This window comes from Camelus ferus, chromosome 4 (assembly GCF_009834535.1).
Source record: "Camelus ferus isolate YT-003-E chromosome 4, BCGSAC_Cfer_1.0, whole genome shotgun sequence".
Taxonomy (NCBI): Eukaryota; Metazoa; Chordata; class Mammalia; order Artiodactyla; family Camelidae; genus Camelus; species Camelus ferus.
Genome location: NC_045699.1, coordinates 72458991 through 72476490, shown reverse-complemented (window position 1 = coordinate 72476490; position 17500 = coordinate 72458991). Strand labels below are relative to the sequence as shown.

Genomic DNA, 17500 nt, shown 5'->3' with positions numbered 1-17500 from the left:
AAGATGCAGGGAGGGGGTGTGACTGATGCTGCCCCACAGCAGGGCTCATGGTGTGAGGGGCTCACTCTGGGGACCTGCCTCTGGGTTCCCTGCTGTTTGGAGACCGGGACCTCACAGGTCCTGGTGGAGAGAGGAAGGGAGGGAGCTTTGTTACCGTTGCTGCTGATGGTGCCACTGCTGCTGGGCTAGGGTCTCTGGCTGGGAACCCCAGGCTGGGACAGGTGTCCACCAGCTGCCGCCTCACTCCTTACCAGCCTTCCTTCAGTCAGGCCGGGAGAGGCCTGAGCCTCACAGCTAGGTGGGTGCCCAGGTCCTGGTCTGGTTCCCACTCCGGCCAGGGCAGGGATGCTATCAGGCTTGTCTGACCAGACCCTCAAACACAAGGTGGGTGGGACAGAGTGGGAAAGTGAGGCCCAGAGATGGAGGCCTGCCCAAGGTCACACAGCCAACCAGTGGTCAGGAGGGGCCAGAGCCCCAGGCCCTCTGTGCTCCTGCTGGACCACAGCCTGTGCCCCATGTGCTCTGAGCATCCCAGCCAGAGACCGTCCCAAAGCAGCAGGGTGGGGCCTCCAGAACCCACAGTGAGAAAGGTGACCGCTGGTCTTAAAGTTGACCCGAGAGAGGCCTGTGTGGCCACGTGGTCTTCCTTGCCAGAGGGGAGCGGTGGAGGAGACTCTGGAGGTCCCCTTACCCCCACACCGGCCCAGCAGTGGCCGCTCTGGCCCAGAAGCGCTCTGACCTCCAGCTTGTCCAGGACATCTTAGTCCTGGGGCCCCTTGGGAGGAAGCGGGTCAGCATCGTGGGACTCCTGCAGGTGGGTGGCCACTCACGCCGCCTCCCCGCACCCTGTCCTCGCAGTATACTGTCAGAACTTCGCGCCCAGCTTCAAGGAGAGCGAGATGAACGTGATTGCCGCAGACATGTGCACCAACGCCCGCCGCGTCCGGAAGCGCTGGCTGCCCAAGATCAAGTCCATGCTCCCTGAGGGCGTGGAGATGTACCGCACGGTCATGGGCGCCTCGGCCGCCAGCACACCCCTGGACCCCGAGTTCCCGCCCGCCGCGGCGCAGGTGTTCGAGCAGCGCATCTACGCTGAGCGGCGGGGTGACGCAGCCACCATCGTGGCTCTGAGAACTGACGCCGTGAATGTCGACCTGAGCGCCTCCACCAACCCCGCCTTCGAAGCCGGCGAGGAGGCGGACGGGGCCGGCTCTGTCATCCAGGAGGTGGCTGCGCCCGAGCCACTGCCCGCCGACGGCCAGAGCCCCCCGCAGCCCTTCGATCAGGGCAGCGCCAGCACCAGCCGGCCCGCGACGCCGGCCGCGGCCAGAAGACAGGAGGGCCCGTACTCGGGGACCTTGTAGGCGACGACAAGGCCAGGACCCGGCGCGGAGCTGGTACTGAAGCTGCTTGCATGCGTTACTAATACAGACAAATGTGATCAAGCCACTTACCTACTGGACTGCTACTGTTGCCTGAAAAAAATGTGATTTTTATTCTGCTTGTATTTAAAATTTATGAAGGAAACAAATGCATTCGTTATACTGTAAACGATTAGGCCACTGGCGACCTAGTTGTGAGAAAGGTCCCGGGGCTCCTTTTTGATATTCGAGAGGTTAGTCTCCAAGTTGTAGCTTCCCCTCCCCGTCGTGGGGAGGGGGCGAGAGGCCGCCTGGCCTGGGACTCAGCGCCGCCGGCCTCCCGCCCCTCCTGCTCCCTCCGCCCGCCCGGGACGAAGCCAGGGGCCTTGTTGTGGGAGCATGTGTCTCGGGACCCTTGTTCCTTACCCATGGGACCCCCTCACCTCTCTGGGGCCACGGGCCAGGGCTGGGCCCCCAGGGGCCAAACTCCTCGTTTTCCCTTCTGAGACTCCGGAGCCAGGCCTGCCGGGTCCACTGTGTGGGATGTGGGTGCGTGTGTGGGAGTGTGTGAGCGTGTGTGAGCGTGTGTGAGCCCGTGTGCAGGGAACAGTGGTGATGGCACGGTGGTGGGTCCTGCTAGTCACTGCACGTGGACAAAGTGTTCTTGGCTGTATCTGTTCTCCTGCCCCACGCCCGTGGGGTCTGCCCCACCCCTGCAGCTCCACAGACCCTATGTCCACCTGGGACCTGAGCACCCACTGGCTCCCACCTGGCCACCTGCCTGGCCGTCCACCATCCTGTGGGGTGGGGCCACCGCCCCTGGTGCAGCCCACGCAGCCCTCAGCCACGTTGGGTTTGTGTTTGTTTATTCATTTTCGTCTTAACTCAGATCTATTTCATATATGGTTTGGAAACTTTCCAACCCAAAAGAGCAAAAAAATTGGGGAAGATTGGGTGTCCCTGCCCCAACCCACTATGGCATAGGGTTGGGTCCATCTGTCTACCATGTCCCCTATTCGCACCCCAGCCCTGGGCCAGGTCCCACTCACCTCCCTTTGGGGGCAGGGGTCCCAGGGAGGTGCATCGGGGTGTGCAATGGAGGAAGGGGTGGGGGCCCTGTTTGGCGGGAGCTGGAGTCCAGGCTGGGGCTGGAGCAAGGCCCCCTCAGTGCTGGGCTCCCCCATACGTGCTCTGAGCCTTGGGGTGTGCCTGCCTCTGAGGCAGTGGGTGGGTGGGCGTGGAGCTGGGGTGGGGTACAGGTGCAGAAGGCTGGGAATGCATGGGGTGGGGTGTAGGAGTTGTTGCTTTGAGGCTGGAATGCTCACTGTGGCATTTAATTGATGTCTTTGGGGAAGGGGCACAGGCTGTCCCAAGTGTTGGTGTCCATTTGTTCAGAGGCTGCCTTCCCCCAAGTCCCAGGCAGCCTCCAGGTGTGGCCAGAGGCACCCCTCACCCCCTGCTGCTTCCTCCTGCCCCCTTGCCCGACAGATGTGGCTTGGCCCCCCTGACCTGCAAAGCTGAGGGGGCGCCTGGCCCCCCGCGGGTCCCAGCCTGGGACAGCCTGTGCAAAGGCTTGGGTGCTTTCCCACCCAGGCTCCTCGTCCTGCTGACTGCCACCCTCCCGTATGGCGGGCCCTTGGGAGACCTCGGGTAGGGGTGGGGTAGGAGTAGGGGTGCCTTCCAGCCAGGCATATGCATGCCTGTCCTCCAGAAAGCTCTCATGGCTTCCAGACCAGGGCAGGGGGCCCTGGATGGGCACCTGGGGGCTAATCAGCCCCACTACCCTCCCCTCCCTGCCCAGGCACAGGGAAGGCCAGGCCCTGGGGTCCCGGCCCGCAGGAGCCACAGCTCCTTCCTGCTGGGGCTGTGAACCCCCCACCTGGCCCAGAGGCGGCCCTCTCTCTGGGAGGAGGCCTGCTCCGTCTCAGGCCCAGGTGGGGTTGGAGGGGGCACAGCCCGGCCCACAGCCCAGGAGGGACCAGGACCAAGCCCTCCTGGAGTTGGGAGGGGGCCACGCCCCCCAGGTCCTCAGGGGGTGGGGCGGGGCACTGGTGGTGGTGAGGCCGCCCTGACCCCACCATCTCCCCTCCGGATCAGCTCATCTGCCCCTGCCTCGCATTTGCACTTTTGTCTGACCACCCCTGGGGACCTCCAGGAGCTGGCCGCCCATCCGGCTGTTGACAGAAGGGCTCGCTCTCCCCTTTCCTCCCTCAGACATGGGCACGCCCCGACCCGAGGCCAGGCTGGGAGGGGTTCAGCGGGCAGAGGAGGCGGTGGCCTCCGGAGAAGGCCTGACACCCCCCTCTCCGCTCAGGCCAGCACAATGTCCCCGTGACCTCTGTCCTTTACTTGTTTTATAATCGCCGTCTGTTCTGTTGTTCTGGGTAAGGAAGGCAAGAGCTGTAGGTGAAACTTTAATAATAATCAAATGTGAATGGTTCTGCGCTCTCCCTGCGCCCCGGGTGGGCCAGGCCGAGCCTTTTGCACTAATGTGTCCCGCGGTGGACGTGGGTGGGGAGCGTTTGCAGACGGGCATGGCTGTTGATTCTATCTGCCGGGGCGCTCCCTCCGCGTCCTGAATGTTCCGCGGGGCAGGCGGCGGCGGGCCTGGGCTCGGAGCGGCCTTCCAGAGTGCCTTAGCATCTTTTAATCATTTTTCCCAAGGAAATCCAGTTCAGAGAACCGAACCCTCCCCCCCTCTGTTTACAAGACAACTAATTCCTGTCCTGTGAGCGTGGTCCTGACTCACCCAGACCCTGTAGACCGAGAGACGAGCCACTCAGTACTTGTAAGATGTGTGCACCTTTATCCCTAAGCTTGGCTGTTAGCAATACGCATATACTACTTAGTCTATATAGAGCTAAGTCCTATCAGCGCCTTTCGAGGAAAGAAGGGCTGGGCCGCGTCCCGGCGGCTGCAGCAGCCGCTCGCCCTCTCCTGCCCTCCCCAGCAGGACGGGGTGTGCGGCAGGAGGTAGCTGGGACGAGTGCAAAGGTCCAGGAGGAGGCCCGGGAGATGTGACAGATACTGTGAGTTTGGGGGCCGCCCGGCCGGCGCGCCTCGGTACTTGAATCCTGTCTTTCTGCACTGTGTCTGGTCTCGCCCAGAGTTCTCTGTGGTTGCTTCACTTTGCATTTGACTCGATTGTCTTACCTTGCCCCTGAATGTGGACGAGAGACCAGGGGAGAGGCCTCTGGGTGTGCAGCCTGTGGCCGCAGCCCGCTGTCCTGTTGCCGGGGCTCCGGGAGCTGGGTGTGTTTCTCCTCTGTGAAAACTGATTCCTTGGCAGTGATTGTGTTTAGGGATGGGAGGGAGGGATGCAGAGGCTGGGCCCAGGAGGGGCAGGGGCAGGCCGGCCCACGGAGCCTGCTCCATGGTCTGGGGGGACTCTGGTGTGCCTGGCCCTGACCTGTCCCCCTTAAATGGCCGGAACCTTCTGGCACTGACCCCGTGCGTGCCACCCCAGCCATTTAGTGCTTAGATTCCCCTCTAACGGGTTCTTTTTATGGCAATGTCTTGCTGCAAGTAGAAAAAGGCCTATGGCCCATTAACCAACTGAAAACTCAGAGAAAACCTGTTTGCCTCTGCCAGCAGTAAATCCTAAACACAGAACTGAGAGTTCATAGCCATCTTGAGCTTTAACTACTGTTTCAGAACGCTGCTGCTGCACAGATCGGTGACGCCAGCCAGCCCGCTCCGAGCCCGGCCCTGCTGGGGGCCGGAGACCGGCGGGGCTCGGAACCAGAGGTTTCTAATCTGGCAAGGGTTTCTGGGTTTTGTGTGTTTGTGTGTCTTTTGTTTATTTGGGGGAGAAAAGTGAAAAGGAAAATTATGCAGAATCGAAAGCATTCAGATTGGACAACCTGCTTGAATTCTGATCAGTCGCTTCATTGTTAGTGTTTTGCACATGATTGTAATTTTTATGTCAAAAGAAGCCAAAACTTGCAATACTATTTTTAGCAGACAAAAAAAAATAAGAACTACGTATAAAACGTCTAAATATTTTTGACTTGAACATTTGGATGGCACTGGGTGCAAATAGACCGTTCATCCTTCGGACGGAGTGTTTGGAAAAAAGAGACTTTTAAAAAGGAGACGGTTGTCGTAAAGTGTCTGTGGAGGAGTTAAGTAGTACTGTAACTCACGACTGTTAAACATGAATAAATAAACGAACTGTCCCTGTGCTGTAATAAAAGAGGCTCTTTTCACAGTAACACTGAGTTTAATTTCAGCCACAGAAGAGGCTACCTTTTTTTCTCTTTTTTCTTTTCTTTTTTTTTTTTTCGGTTGAAGAAGGAGGAAGCCTCTGTTTGCTCTTCCTGCGCCTCCCTCTCCTTTTGCTGCTACTCGGCAGAGTCCAGACTGTCGCTTTTTAGCCACGGCTGACACCGTATCGTAACTCAGACCACAGAATCCGCCAGCGACCAGGAAACCGAGGGGCTTCCAGTGCTCAGAGCCAGTTTCAGGAGGTGGAAATCCGTTACAAACAAACAAAAGGATGTGATTGTTCGTTGTAAAGCGCTTTGTAAAATTCACATTTACAGAATAATAAAGTCAGTTCAAACCCAGCTTGCCTACGTTTTGCTGGGCCAGTGGGGTTGGGGGGCGACTCTGAGAAGCGGGCGGTGGGGAGGGGGGCGGGGGAGGCGGGAGGGCTGTTGGGGGCAGGGTGACCAACCATCCCGGGACACCCTCAGGACCTAGGAGCCCTGGCTGGGGGGACGGGCCATCCCCGGCTTGCTGCCTACTGTCCACACCTAGCCCACTTACCTCTCCCTCCCCCAATATCTTACAAGGGAAAGGGACTCGTGGGCAGGATGTCCTGAGGGGTGCTGTGCTTGGGGGAGGGCCCTGAGTTCCATGTGAACTGGTGGGGGGGGGGCTCAGCTTTCTATTTTTATTGTCTGCAAACTGGGGCACCCACCTCACCTGGCTCACCTGTCTGCCACCCGCCGGATGTGCTGCCGCCCCCTCCCCTCCCCCCACCTCCTCCTGAGCCAGGGCTGCCTCCAGGTGAGCAGAATTGCAAGTCGGTGGGGCCTACTGGCTGGCCTGAGTGGAAACCCCCAGGGCCAGGCCAGTCCACTACATCTTCTGACCGACTGACCATCTCTGGAACTGTCCCCCCAGGCCAGCCCAGGGCTAGGGTTCTCGGATCCAGGCCTGGTGGCTGTCTCCAGCTCTGCTCCCCCGCTGGGCTTCCCTGGGCCCCAGTGACGGCGGCGGCGAGGCTTTGCGTCAGTGTGTCCTGCAGACATGGGTCCGGCCTCGGCCCTCACGTGAGGTTCCCACACTCAGACACCTGGGTGGCAGCTCCCTCCTCCTTCTGTCCTGCTAGGGTCTTGTCCAGAAGGGCCACTGCTGACCTGCTTCTAGAAGTACTCCCAGCCCCACCCCCTTTCTCGGCCTTCGCAGCAGCTGCCCCTCCCAAGCTTGTGATGGGTTCACTTGCTCACTTGTTTATCTGGCCTCCCCGGGGGCGGGGTCTGTAGGTCTGCTTCGGGCACCATCCCCAGGAGGGGCCCCCGAGCCATGGCCAGCATGGAGCAGGCACAAAGTCTAGAATGGGTGGACATGGTTTCCAATGGGCCCCCTGCAGCAGTGGGGGTGCTGGTTTGGAGTCACCTTGAGCCTGGCCCCTCCCACAAAGACATCACACTGTCACTCCAGAAACGCCCCAGGAGCCTGGCCCCATCCCACTGCCCAGCCCTGATGGGTGAGGGCCTGAGTCTTTTCTCAAGAGCTGCTCCCTGCTGCCCTCAGCCCAGCTCACCCACCAACTCGGTCTATGCAGGCCCCTTCCCCTTCCCGCCCAGGGCATCAGCCCTGCTGGATGGGTGGATTCCAGGCCACCCCTGCCCCAGGCTGGTGGAGACACCTGGCCTCTGGGCCACAGGCCGCACCTCTGGGAGGCCCCAGACCCCCTCATAAGCCTCCCAGTGACCCCACTCAGGCATGCCCGAGCCCCCACAGCAGGGAGACCTGAAGGCTCAGGAGTGGGAGGGGATGGGGAGTGTCCTGCTGGCTCCCCTGGGACAAGCCCAGTCCAGCCCCTTCTCCGTGTGAGTCTCCTAGTTTCCAAGGAGGAGGGATCCGGGCACCTGCCAGCCTGGCTCTGTCCCCTCCGCCTCCGTCCTTCAGCAGCCTCCCTGCCCTTGCAGCCACCACGGAAACTGGCTGAGGCATCAGAACTTTTGCATCCCACCCCTTTGTCCGGTTCCGGGAGGGGGTGCAGGAGTCAGCAGGACCCGGAGGCTCAGCCCTGAGCCCTTTGTCCTCCGGAACAAAGGGTCAGAGCCCGGGTGGGGGTGGGGTCCTGAGCCTGGGCGGGGGAGGGCTCCCGCCGGCCTGTGCACGGCTGAGGCAGGGGCGGGGTGAGGGCCCGGCCGGAGGGGTGACCACCATCCTCCAGCTCCTGCCCATGATGCACGAGCCCTCAGTGGTGTGTCCTTTGCATCCCCATGGATGGGCATCTCTGCTCCCTAGAGGGGAGACTGAGGCTTCTGGGGGGTCTCCAACTGCCCCCCACCCCTCGCTGAGCCCAGCTGAGAGGGGGTCCTGGTCCATCTGCTGTTGCCGAGGAAGCTTGGGTGGGTCAGTCACGGCCGTGCCACGTCCGTTCAGTCAGGAGGGCTGGCCAGGAGGCTGCACTTGGAAGCGGGGAAGTGGACGCGGACGCTCGTCAAGGGACTGCTGCGGGGTCTTCATCCGTAGAGGGAAAGAGGGGTGGCAGGTGGGAGCAGGTTAGGGCCCTGGGCCTGGGAAGGGAGGGTGGACAGGGGAGGAGGAGGCAGTGCCTCCCTGTGCTGTCCGGGGGCACCCAGCTCCCAGGCCTTTCAGCCACCTGTGGTCCCACCCAGGCCTGGGCACACGGGGATAAGGGATGAGAGAAGGTGGATGTGGTGACATTGTGTCGACAGAACTCTCGCTGTGACAGAGTGAGACCCTGACCGACCACGAGGCCATCTCCCTCCTTGGGCCCCACTTCCCTGGGGCGTCTGTGGCCACCAGCAAGGGTTGGAGCTGGGAGGGGGCCTGAGGGGGCTGTCATGGGGGTGGGGGTTGCTCCTGGACAGGGACCTCTGCCCAGGGCTGTCCTTCCCCTAGGGCCTGTGGGGAGGGGTGGGCCACTGGTGGAGGCCAAGGGAGGCCCTTTGGTGGCGGCTGGGGTGGGAATGCTCCCCTCCACCTGAGGTCCTGCCCAGCCTCCCCTCCCCAGGCTCCCTTGTAGAGGCAGGGATCAGCCACAAGTCTGTGATTCCAGGCCCCAGAGAGAGAGGGGTGGCGGTGGCGGGGGGGGGGGGGGGCCTGGAGTGTGCATGTTCTAGCCCAGGCAGCATCCGAGGCGCTGGGGGTCTAGTCCAGATTGAGTGCCCTGCCCTCCCCTCCCTCGGGACGCAGGCCTCACCGAGCTGAGAAGGGGAAGCTGGTCCCAGCCTCCTGGGACCATAATTGACTAACAGCTGCAGACAGGCAGGCGGGGCTGGGAGATGGATGGCGCATTGCGTCGCAGGGAGGGGTGCAGAGGCCCCGATTTCCAGGAAAGGCAGCCTGGTTCTCCATCAGGGGCCGTGACCAGGGCCCGGGAGGACTGCCCCCAGCTGGGTGGGTGGCCTAGGGCCTGCCAGCTCTGGGCTCAGGTTCCATTCCTGTGTGAGGGAGGGGCTGGCCCAGGTGTGGTTCCTTCAGGTGAGGACAGAGCAGCCCTGGGGAGGAGCCCCCCACATTTGCCCCTCTGGCCTCCCTGTGGTTGAGCAGCTTCTGGACAGAACTGGCCCGTTGCAGGGAGGTCGGGGCACTAGGAGGCAGCTCATCCAGGGCGAAGGAAGTTCCACGGAGCCCCGCACAGGTGCCCCATACAGGCTATGCCTGCTGACAAGCCGCCTGCTCTGGGCATCCAGCTCTGTGACCCTCACCACCCTTAGGCCCTCAGGCAGCCCTTACCCTGGAGCAGGGGCAGGGGTTCCCCTCAAGAAGGCAGTCATGGCCCCCAGCTGGGGGGCTGCACTTGGGAGGGAGAGAGAGGAGGGCACCCCTAGTGGCAAGTGTTCAAAGCAGGCCCCTAGGTGAGATTCCTTGGGCATTCCCCCAGGGGACAGTCCCAAGGCAGGCATGGGGGACTTGACCTCCAGAGGCCCGGTGGTCTGGGTGTCCTCCCTGAGCTGTCGGTGTCCAGCGCCCCCTCCTCCCCTTGGCCCAGGGGCCTGGGCACAGCTCATGGCTGGGGGGGCACTTCCTGACCTGAGGTACTCAGCCGCTTGGAGGCCCCCAAACACCCTGGGCTTTAGTGCAGCGCTCCCTGCACAGTGAGACCGCTGCTGCTCAACCATCCATCCCCTTCCTCTTCCCCAGCCACACCCCTTTCCCAAGTCCCAGTCCTCCATCCCCAGTGATGTCCCATTGAAGACTCTGGACTGGACGAGGCCTGGGCTCCAGGTCTGCATCGGTGCCAAGGCTGTGAGGGGGCACGTGCCTGCCTGTCTCTGGGCCCCGACCCCAGACAGAGGGCAGGGTCTCCGGAACCTCTGAGCCCTGAGGCCCGGAGCCTCACCGCCCGCCCAAAACATAAAGGCTGCTGTGCTCAGGCTCTGGGAATTCACTTTGGCTGCGAAGGGATTGTTCTATGACCGACATCCACAGAAACATGGACGCAGAGGCGGCCAGGACCAGGAACCCGAGGGGGGATGGGGAGGGTGGGGGAGGGACAGCACTTAAGGACGCCCTGCATTCGACCCCCTGTCCTCATGTCTTCTGGTCCCCTGACTGGAGGCAGCATTGCCTGGGGCCTTGTAGGGGTAGGGGGCCGAGTTTGACCCCAGCTGACCCTGCCGGCCTGCTGCCCATCAGGGGCCTCATTGAGGTCCCACCACAGTCTTGTGAGGTGGTCCAATTCTAGCCCCATTTTTCAGACGGGGAAATAGGAGGCTCAGAGGAGTTAAGGAAGTCACTTGGGCACAGCTGGAAGGGGGCAGAGCCAGGATTTGAACCAGGCACTGACCTCACTGACCCTGCTCTGGACAGCACCCCTGGCCCAGCGGAGGGAGCATCCCCAGGTTGGCAGGTTGGATAGGCTCAGAGGGGACCAGCAGAGGGGTGGTCTGGTTCCTCCTACCACCAAGCGCCACCTGCCCATCTGCGTCTCTTGTCAGACCAGGGTGTGGACGGCCTGGTGCCAACTGCAAGGGGAGGCCCCTGCCTGCCCTCTGAGGTGACTGAGGGCTCCTGAGAAAGAGGAGAACGGCTGGGACAAGAGTCCCCATTACAACCTGACTCACCCGGGATACCTGTGTGGGGGCAAGAGCCCAGAGCTGAAGTCACCTGCCCTGGGCACCCACGTGGGGTTGGCGAAACATGGGTCGGGGCAGACAGCCTGGCTCAGCCTTGGCCTCACCCCGAGGGGTTCCAAGTGCACCGAGGCCAGATCGGCCAAGTCAGTCAGCCTTGAATACCATTTTATTTATTTTTATTTTTTAAAAGTCGGCTTTATTCCCCGAGAAGGTGCACTGTTCTTGGACATTCTGCAATACCAGGTCGATGTGTGACATGGATGGAACAAGCTCCTATTCCAACTCCCTGCTCCCAAAATCCATTTAATAGATTGTCCTGGGATAGGTGACGTAGCAGTTATTAAACTGATAAGAACAAACACTACGCTCGATCTCACCAAAAGGCCAAGAAGCGATTGAACGCCATTTTAGAAGCCAGACCAAGATTCATGCTGACGGTGGGCTGGGGCTGGGGGGACGACCAGGGTGAGCCACCAACCTGGGGAAGGGCAGGGGCTCCTTTCTGTAACAGATAGCTGAGGGAAGCCCCAAGCCGCTCCCTTTCTGGAAGCCTCCTTCCAGGTAGCCTGTGTGGGTTTGGAGAGAGCCCTGTGTCCCAGTGCCCAGGTATTTGCACATCAGGGCTCCACACAACAGCCCTGCTTAGTCAGCGCCCTGGAATCCTCTCCCTTCCCCACTCCTCGAGGTCTCCCTGGTGCCCACTCCCTCCCTAACGCAGCCCCCATCAACTGCAGCTTTGCCCACCCAGCAGCCCCACTTCCTCTGTGAAAGACAGCCTGGCACGGTGGGAAGTGCCCCAAACTGAATGTAAAACACCTGTGCGATGCCACCTTTTTGTCCCTCAGTTTCCCGTACATGTCCAGCAAAAGGGTGGGCTAGATCATGCTTCCCAAACTCAGCTGTGCCTCAGATCCCCTGGGCACCTTGGTAAAATGCAGGTTGTGGTTCTGTGGGCTACGGTGGGCCTGGGACTCTGCATTCTAACCTCATGTATTCTGGTGGACAGACTCCGACTCATCATTTAGCCCCACGTGCAGAGAATCAGAGAATATGCGGGTCTAGATGCGCAGATGGGGCATGGAGTGGATGCCAAGTGCAGGCTCGACATGTCAGGTGGCCCACTGGGTCTACAACGCTTGGCGCCCACGACAGCGCGCTGTCTGGCGTTCCGGGTCCCCAGCAGTGGTCCAGACTCTTGCTGTGGTCCACGCATCCTTGCTGGCTCCTCGTGGCTCGGCTCCCGGGTGCTCCGAGGGGAGGTATCCACCCTTCTTACAGACGCCAGCGTGCAGGAGTGGTTTCAACTTTCGTCAGATCCATAGGCAGAAAATCACACTCTGCTTCCTACAAAGCTCGCCGGTGTCTCCTCCTTAGTGAAGCATCTCTCAGGTCTTTCCCCATTTTCTGACCCGGGGTTACCCTGTCCGTGTGCATCTGAGGAGCCTTCCTGTAAAGCCCCAGCCCGCTGTGTCCTCTGTGGGGGTGGAGGAGGGGTGGTTATGGCCAAACAGAGCCTCTGAACTTTTCTGTCCACAGCCTTGCAGTCCTCCTCGACCCAGGAGGCAGAAACGTGCCTTGAGGCTTTCTCCTGGACTCAGAATCTGGCTGTCCCCGTCTGTGGAGCTGGAGGCCCCTTCAGGTGGGAGGGAGGGCCAGGCACCCCAAGGCCCCTCCCCTGGGGAAGGGTCTCCCACCGGCTGCTGACTATGGGGAGCAGGACTTACCGTGGGGCTGGCGCCCCACTGCCTCAGTTAAGTGGCTGCACTAGAACTGGTTCCGTAGACCCGGAGCTGCCCGTCTGGTTGGGGACAAAGGTGGCAGGGGAGGGAGGGCCGGCTGGCCCCGGAGCAGGACTGCTCTAAGCCCATCTTGGTGTCACTGCCAGCTGAGCCACCAGTGGAGGCTCTGCAGGGCGCTTGGGAGGCATGAGCCATCTGTCCACTGCAGGGCAGGACAGACGAGAGCGCAGGGTCAGGGCTGAGGGCCAGGGAGGGCGGCTGGACCTGGAATTGGAAGGGACATAGCCCCTCTGTGTCCCAGTGTGCAGGGGCAGGTTCCCGGGCAGCTCGCTCTCAGATGGGAGCCCTGCACGGGCTCCTGCCCCTGTTCTGCCTTCAGCTTCTAGGATGGGAGCTGAATCCCTGGAATGGAGCCTGGGGCCTCAGCTGAGAGTCAAGAGGAACCAACTGCGATCAGTGGTAATGCATTGAGGGCAACACCACATCCATTACAAACCATGGCCCCTGAGAGCTCCTTCCGGTGGGGCAGGGGGAGGAGAGGGGCCGGAGCCCTCTGAGCCCTCTGCCACTCAGCAGCCAGGGCCCTCATCAGTTCCAGAAGGGCCCCAGCTCCATGAGGCACCCCATCCCTGACAAGGAAGCGATGACCTGCGGTCACAGCCCCCATTACACCACGTGGACAGGAGCCTGAGGCCTGCAGAGGGCCGCGGCCACAGCTCACAGCTGGCCAGCGGGGTGGGAAGGAGGCCCACGCCCTTGAACACCTGCTCTGCCCTGTAGAGGCCCACAGAGGGGCTGTCTCAGGGCGCCAGCACCACAAGGATGAAGGGGCACCAGGGTGGGGAGCTGGGCAGGTGGGAGTGCCCTGGGCCAAACGGACTCCGACCCTCCGGGAGGGGCTCCAGAACTGGTTTGCCCAGCTATGTGGGAATAGGGGGTGGGGGGTTTGTGAAATGAAGGCCCCACAGGGGCATGGGGCTGGGAGAGGGTTGGGGGAGGTGGGAGGTGGGAGGGCAGAGAAGGAGGGAGAAGCTGGATCCTCCATCCCCAGGACACGGGGGGGGGGGGGCGGCAGTGGGTGTTGCTGATAAGGGTCCCTGTGGGCTCAGGGAGGGGCTGCAGGGGTCCTGGGGGCTGCAGAGGGGAACAGAGCCAGGTGCTGTGGTCTGTGTCCACGCGGGGCATGGGCAGTCAGGTGGCTATGGGACTCCCCCTCCCCACCCCATCAACGGCTCCTGTAGACCCCAAGGCAGCCCGAACTGGAGCACCTGCAGCGCCCTGGCCTCAGCGGGGGTCCAGGTTCTGCGTCCACGCCATTTGCCAGGGACATGCCAGGGAAGCAGGCTGCCAGTCCTGGGCCCAGAGTGATGCCTCCAAGACCGAGTGGTGGAGCCCCCTCTGGAGGGGAGCTGGACGGTGCGGAAGGGAGCAGAGCAAAGCGGGTGTTGGCCTTGGCAAGGCAGCCTGGCTGCGAGGAAAATCAAATCACTGCAGCCCCACCGACCCACCGTCCGGCGCTGAAATGCAGATAAGCCCGGGCGGGGGATCCGCCTGGCTCTGCTGCAGACCCACCCCAAGCGGGAACACAGAAGTGATTAGGCCTAAAAGCTCGGGCCATTTAGCTTTTATTCGATTGGCAGAGAGGTCCACAGTGCCCTCTGCTTTTTGTCGTTTGATTATACATCTGTGTTCAAAATAGGGTTCCTGGAATGGAGGCGGCAGGCAGGGCTCATTGGAATGGAAATCAATTTGATTAGAGAGCAGTCAGTGATGAGGCTGCGCTCCAGGCAGAACCCAGCTCCGCACAACACCAGAAACTTTCTGAGGAAACGCCTGCAATCCTGGGGGCGGGGGCGTGGCTGGGGCCTCCCCAGAGCACCCCTGCCCTGCCCCCACCCCATGGGCCAGCAGGAGGGGTCCCTGCTGCTTACTCCCTGCCTGGCCTTGGTAAGTGCTTGGCCGCCTCAGTTTTCTCCTCCATAAGATGGGGTCATGCTGGTGCTGCCTCACAGGGTTTGGGGGACTTGAAGGGGCCATGGTCACAAAAAGCCCACTGGCACCTGGTATATAGCATTAACTCGATGAATGCTGGCCAGGTGGGTTCTCAGGCGGAGCAAACACTCAGCTCCCAGCAGACACACACTTGGAGCCCTGGAGCATTTCAGCAGGTGATTCTGTACCAAGTATCCAGGGAAAGCTGGGTCCAGCAGCCACAGCCAATTACATGAGGGACAAGTAACATCGGAGACAAGCCTTGTGAAGGCAAGGACCCTGGACTTATGCTCTGTGCGCCTTAGCCTGGCCACTCTGAACCTCGGTCTCCTCTTCTATAAATGGAGCAGTAAGTCCCACCTTGAAGCTGTTGAGGGAGGAGGGGTGATGTCCACCAGGCGAGCGGCACGATGTCAGAGCATGATCATAGCGGCCTCTCCCCGGTCCCCTTCTGCTGAGAGTGGGAACATGGAGGGTCTGGACTTCAGCCTTCACCCCCACATGGAGGTTGGCACTTGTCTGTGCTGCCTTCTCCCAGTGATTCCTCTGGGCTGCTGGACCAGTCTGGGGGTCCAGGTCCTCTCGGGCCCTGGTCAGGGAGGCAGGTCTGCCTCTAGCCTCCGCCTACTCCTGCAACAGAAGTGGATTGTACCCATGTCACTGATGTGCAGCAGTGGGGCAGCCCAGAGCTCCCTGGATGGTCCTGGCACAGTGTGGGCATCCCCCTCTGTCGCCAAGGACCTACCCAGGCCTCCACCAGCCCTCGCAGGGCCTCTGCTGTGCACAGTGGGGGAGCAGAATGGGGACTGGAGGGTCACCCCTTCCTTCCATCCCCTTGCTGGACACCCTGGTCCAGTGAACAACCTGCATGCAGATGCACTTTGGCCCTGCACTCGGGAAGCCGGTGGGCCTGTGACCAGCTCCCAGCTCCACCCTCCGGAGGACTTTCGAAGTCACTTATGTGAGATTTCATAAAATAGAGATAACAGTTTCTGTCTTGCTAGGATGTCATGGAAATCAGAAATCACCTCTCCATTCAGTACTGATAGAGTAACTGTTCCGTGCAGCAAACTCAGCAGCTGGTGCCTTGCAGGGGCCCCCAGACAGGACTCCGACTGTTATGGCTTCATTGGCTGACCCGAGAACGCAGGGTTCCCAGGAGCACCGGCACAGCCCGTTTAAGAACGGGAGAGCAGCGCACAGCAGGTGCAGCTGCGGCACGAAACAGTCTGGCGGTTCCTCGAAAAGCCGGACATAGAATCACCACCTGACCCAGCAATTCCACTCCCAGGCTTACACCCCAAGGGCTTGAAGACAGATGTTTAAACCAAATCGCACACCCTTGCTCACTGCCACATATTCACAGCAGCCAAAAGTAGAAACCACCCACATGAGCATCAACAGACAGAGGATAAACAAGATGTGGTCCATCCGCATGACGGAATATGATTCAACCATAAAAAGAAATGAAATGCAGACTCACGTTACCACGTGGGGGAACCTGGACCACACGATGCCGAGTGAAGGAAGCTGGACACAAGAGACTATGACTCCCTCTATATGAAGTGACCTGAATAGGCAAAGGCAGGTGGAGGGTCGTCAGGGGCCAGGGGAGGGAGGGAGCAATGGGGGGTGGCTGCTGAATGGGTACAGGGTCTCTTTGAGGGGGAAGGTTCTGGCACGAGTCAGTGGTGTTGATTGCACAGCATCATAGGAGTGTGCTTAATGTCACTGAGTTGTTCAGCTTACAGTGGTTAAAATGGTAAACTGTATGTTTAGTGTTTTACCATGATTTTGGGAAAAAACAAAATGGCCAGTGAGTAGTGGAGGGGAGACAGGAAACTGGGCGCAGAGCGGCCCACTGTGCAGGTGGGGTGCCTCACTCATGCGGGTGGGGGCTTGCAGGTGGGGGTCCTGCTGGCCCCAGGGTCCCTGCGCTGTGAGCAGAGGGAGCAGCAAGCGGGTCACTTTACTCCCCAGATGGGCATCCCGGAGGCGGCGACAAGCACTTCTGCCCTAATTGTGCTCGTGTCCGGTCTGCTCCTGCTTGTGCCGAAATATGGCTGAGGGTGACTCGCCCACGTGGGGACACTTGGCACAGGAGAGCTGGGAAGGAGGCATGTGCCGCAGCACAGAACCCACCCAAGGCACCCTGGACCCAGGAGGGGCTACCTGGCCCCCTTCCAGACTACGGATGACCTGGGCTGGGTTGGGGGGCTTCCAGGACAACTTCAGGAAAACTGGGGGGTGAGGCAGCCAAGCAGCAGGGGAAGGGAAAGGAGGGACCTCAGAGCCAGTGGACGCCCCACCCGCCACCTCCCCGACTCCTAACTCAGTCATCTGCCTGTGAACCCCAGCTCCCCAGTCAGTGAGAGGAAGATGCTCCCATCCCCCTCGGCCCCTCAGCCACCTGGGAAGTGAGTGCCTTGTCCCTTTAATGGAGCGGTCCAAACCGTAATGGACAATTGGAAGAGAAGCCAAGACCTGCCCCAGGGCTGAGTCCAGTGCCCACAGGCACCCATAACGAGTTCCAGGGACACCTTGGCACAGTGTGACAGGGAGGGGCAGAGGCCCCTGGGCGCTCTGGGCAGCGGTCAGGGGTCAGGAAAGCCTTCCTGATGGCAGTGTCCCAGAGCGGCTCTGAAGGATGTCGGAGCAGAGGCACAGCATAAGCAAGGATGGGCCCAGGGCCAGCTGCTCTGAGCAGGTGGCCGAGTGAGCCTCAGCCCTGGCGAGATCCGGAGCTCCCAGAGCTGTGAGTGCCCGGCCTGCAACGTCCCCCTCCCCAGTCGGTCGGGCTCCTCGGCCAGCTCTGGGGCTGTGCCACCCGGAGAGAGCCCTGCGGGCCAGCCTGGCGGGAGGAGGGGCCCACCTCCAGGAGTGAGAGTTGTGCTGTCAGTCCCAGCACCTGGTTTCTGACGCTGCTCTGAGTCACGTGCTCCCCGCAGTTGTACTTGGAGAGTGGAGCAGATGGCGGTGCAGTAACACTTTCAATTAAGGACTCCAAAAGCACATTAAATTTAGATTTAATAAGACAGTTATTGTATGGAAATTAAAGACCCATTGATGATTCTCTGGGTATTGAGGTCCAGCCGTACCTCGTCTGATCACTTGCAGTGTT

At 60.9% G+C, this 17500-nt stretch overlaps 1 protein-coding gene and 1 non-coding gene across 8 annotated transcripts in view; one reads left to right on the top strand and one right to left on the bottom strand.

Annotated features, from left to right (window-relative positions):
* The window catches only part of NACC2 (NACC family member 2), a 66476-nt gene extending 60547 nt beyond the window's left edge, over positions 1-5929 (top strand). For all 7 annotated transcript variants that reach the window (XM_032478761.1, XM_032478762.1, XM_032478756.1 and 4 more), the window contains one exon: positions 859-5929. In XM_032478761.1, coding sequence (XP_032334652.1) covers positions 859-1364 — 506 coding nt within the window. In that variant the 3' untranslated portion in view covers positions 1365-5929. The remainder of the gene's footprint in view (positions 1-858) is intronic.
* A 4925-nt stretch (positions 5930-10854) lies between these two features.
* Positions 10855-11044, bottom strand: LOC116663410. Its single transcript, XR_004319662.1, has one exon. It is a non-coding gene; the product is annotated as a U2 spliceosomal RNA (small nuclear RNA).
* Between the last annotated feature and the right edge of the window lie 6456 nt (positions 11045-17500).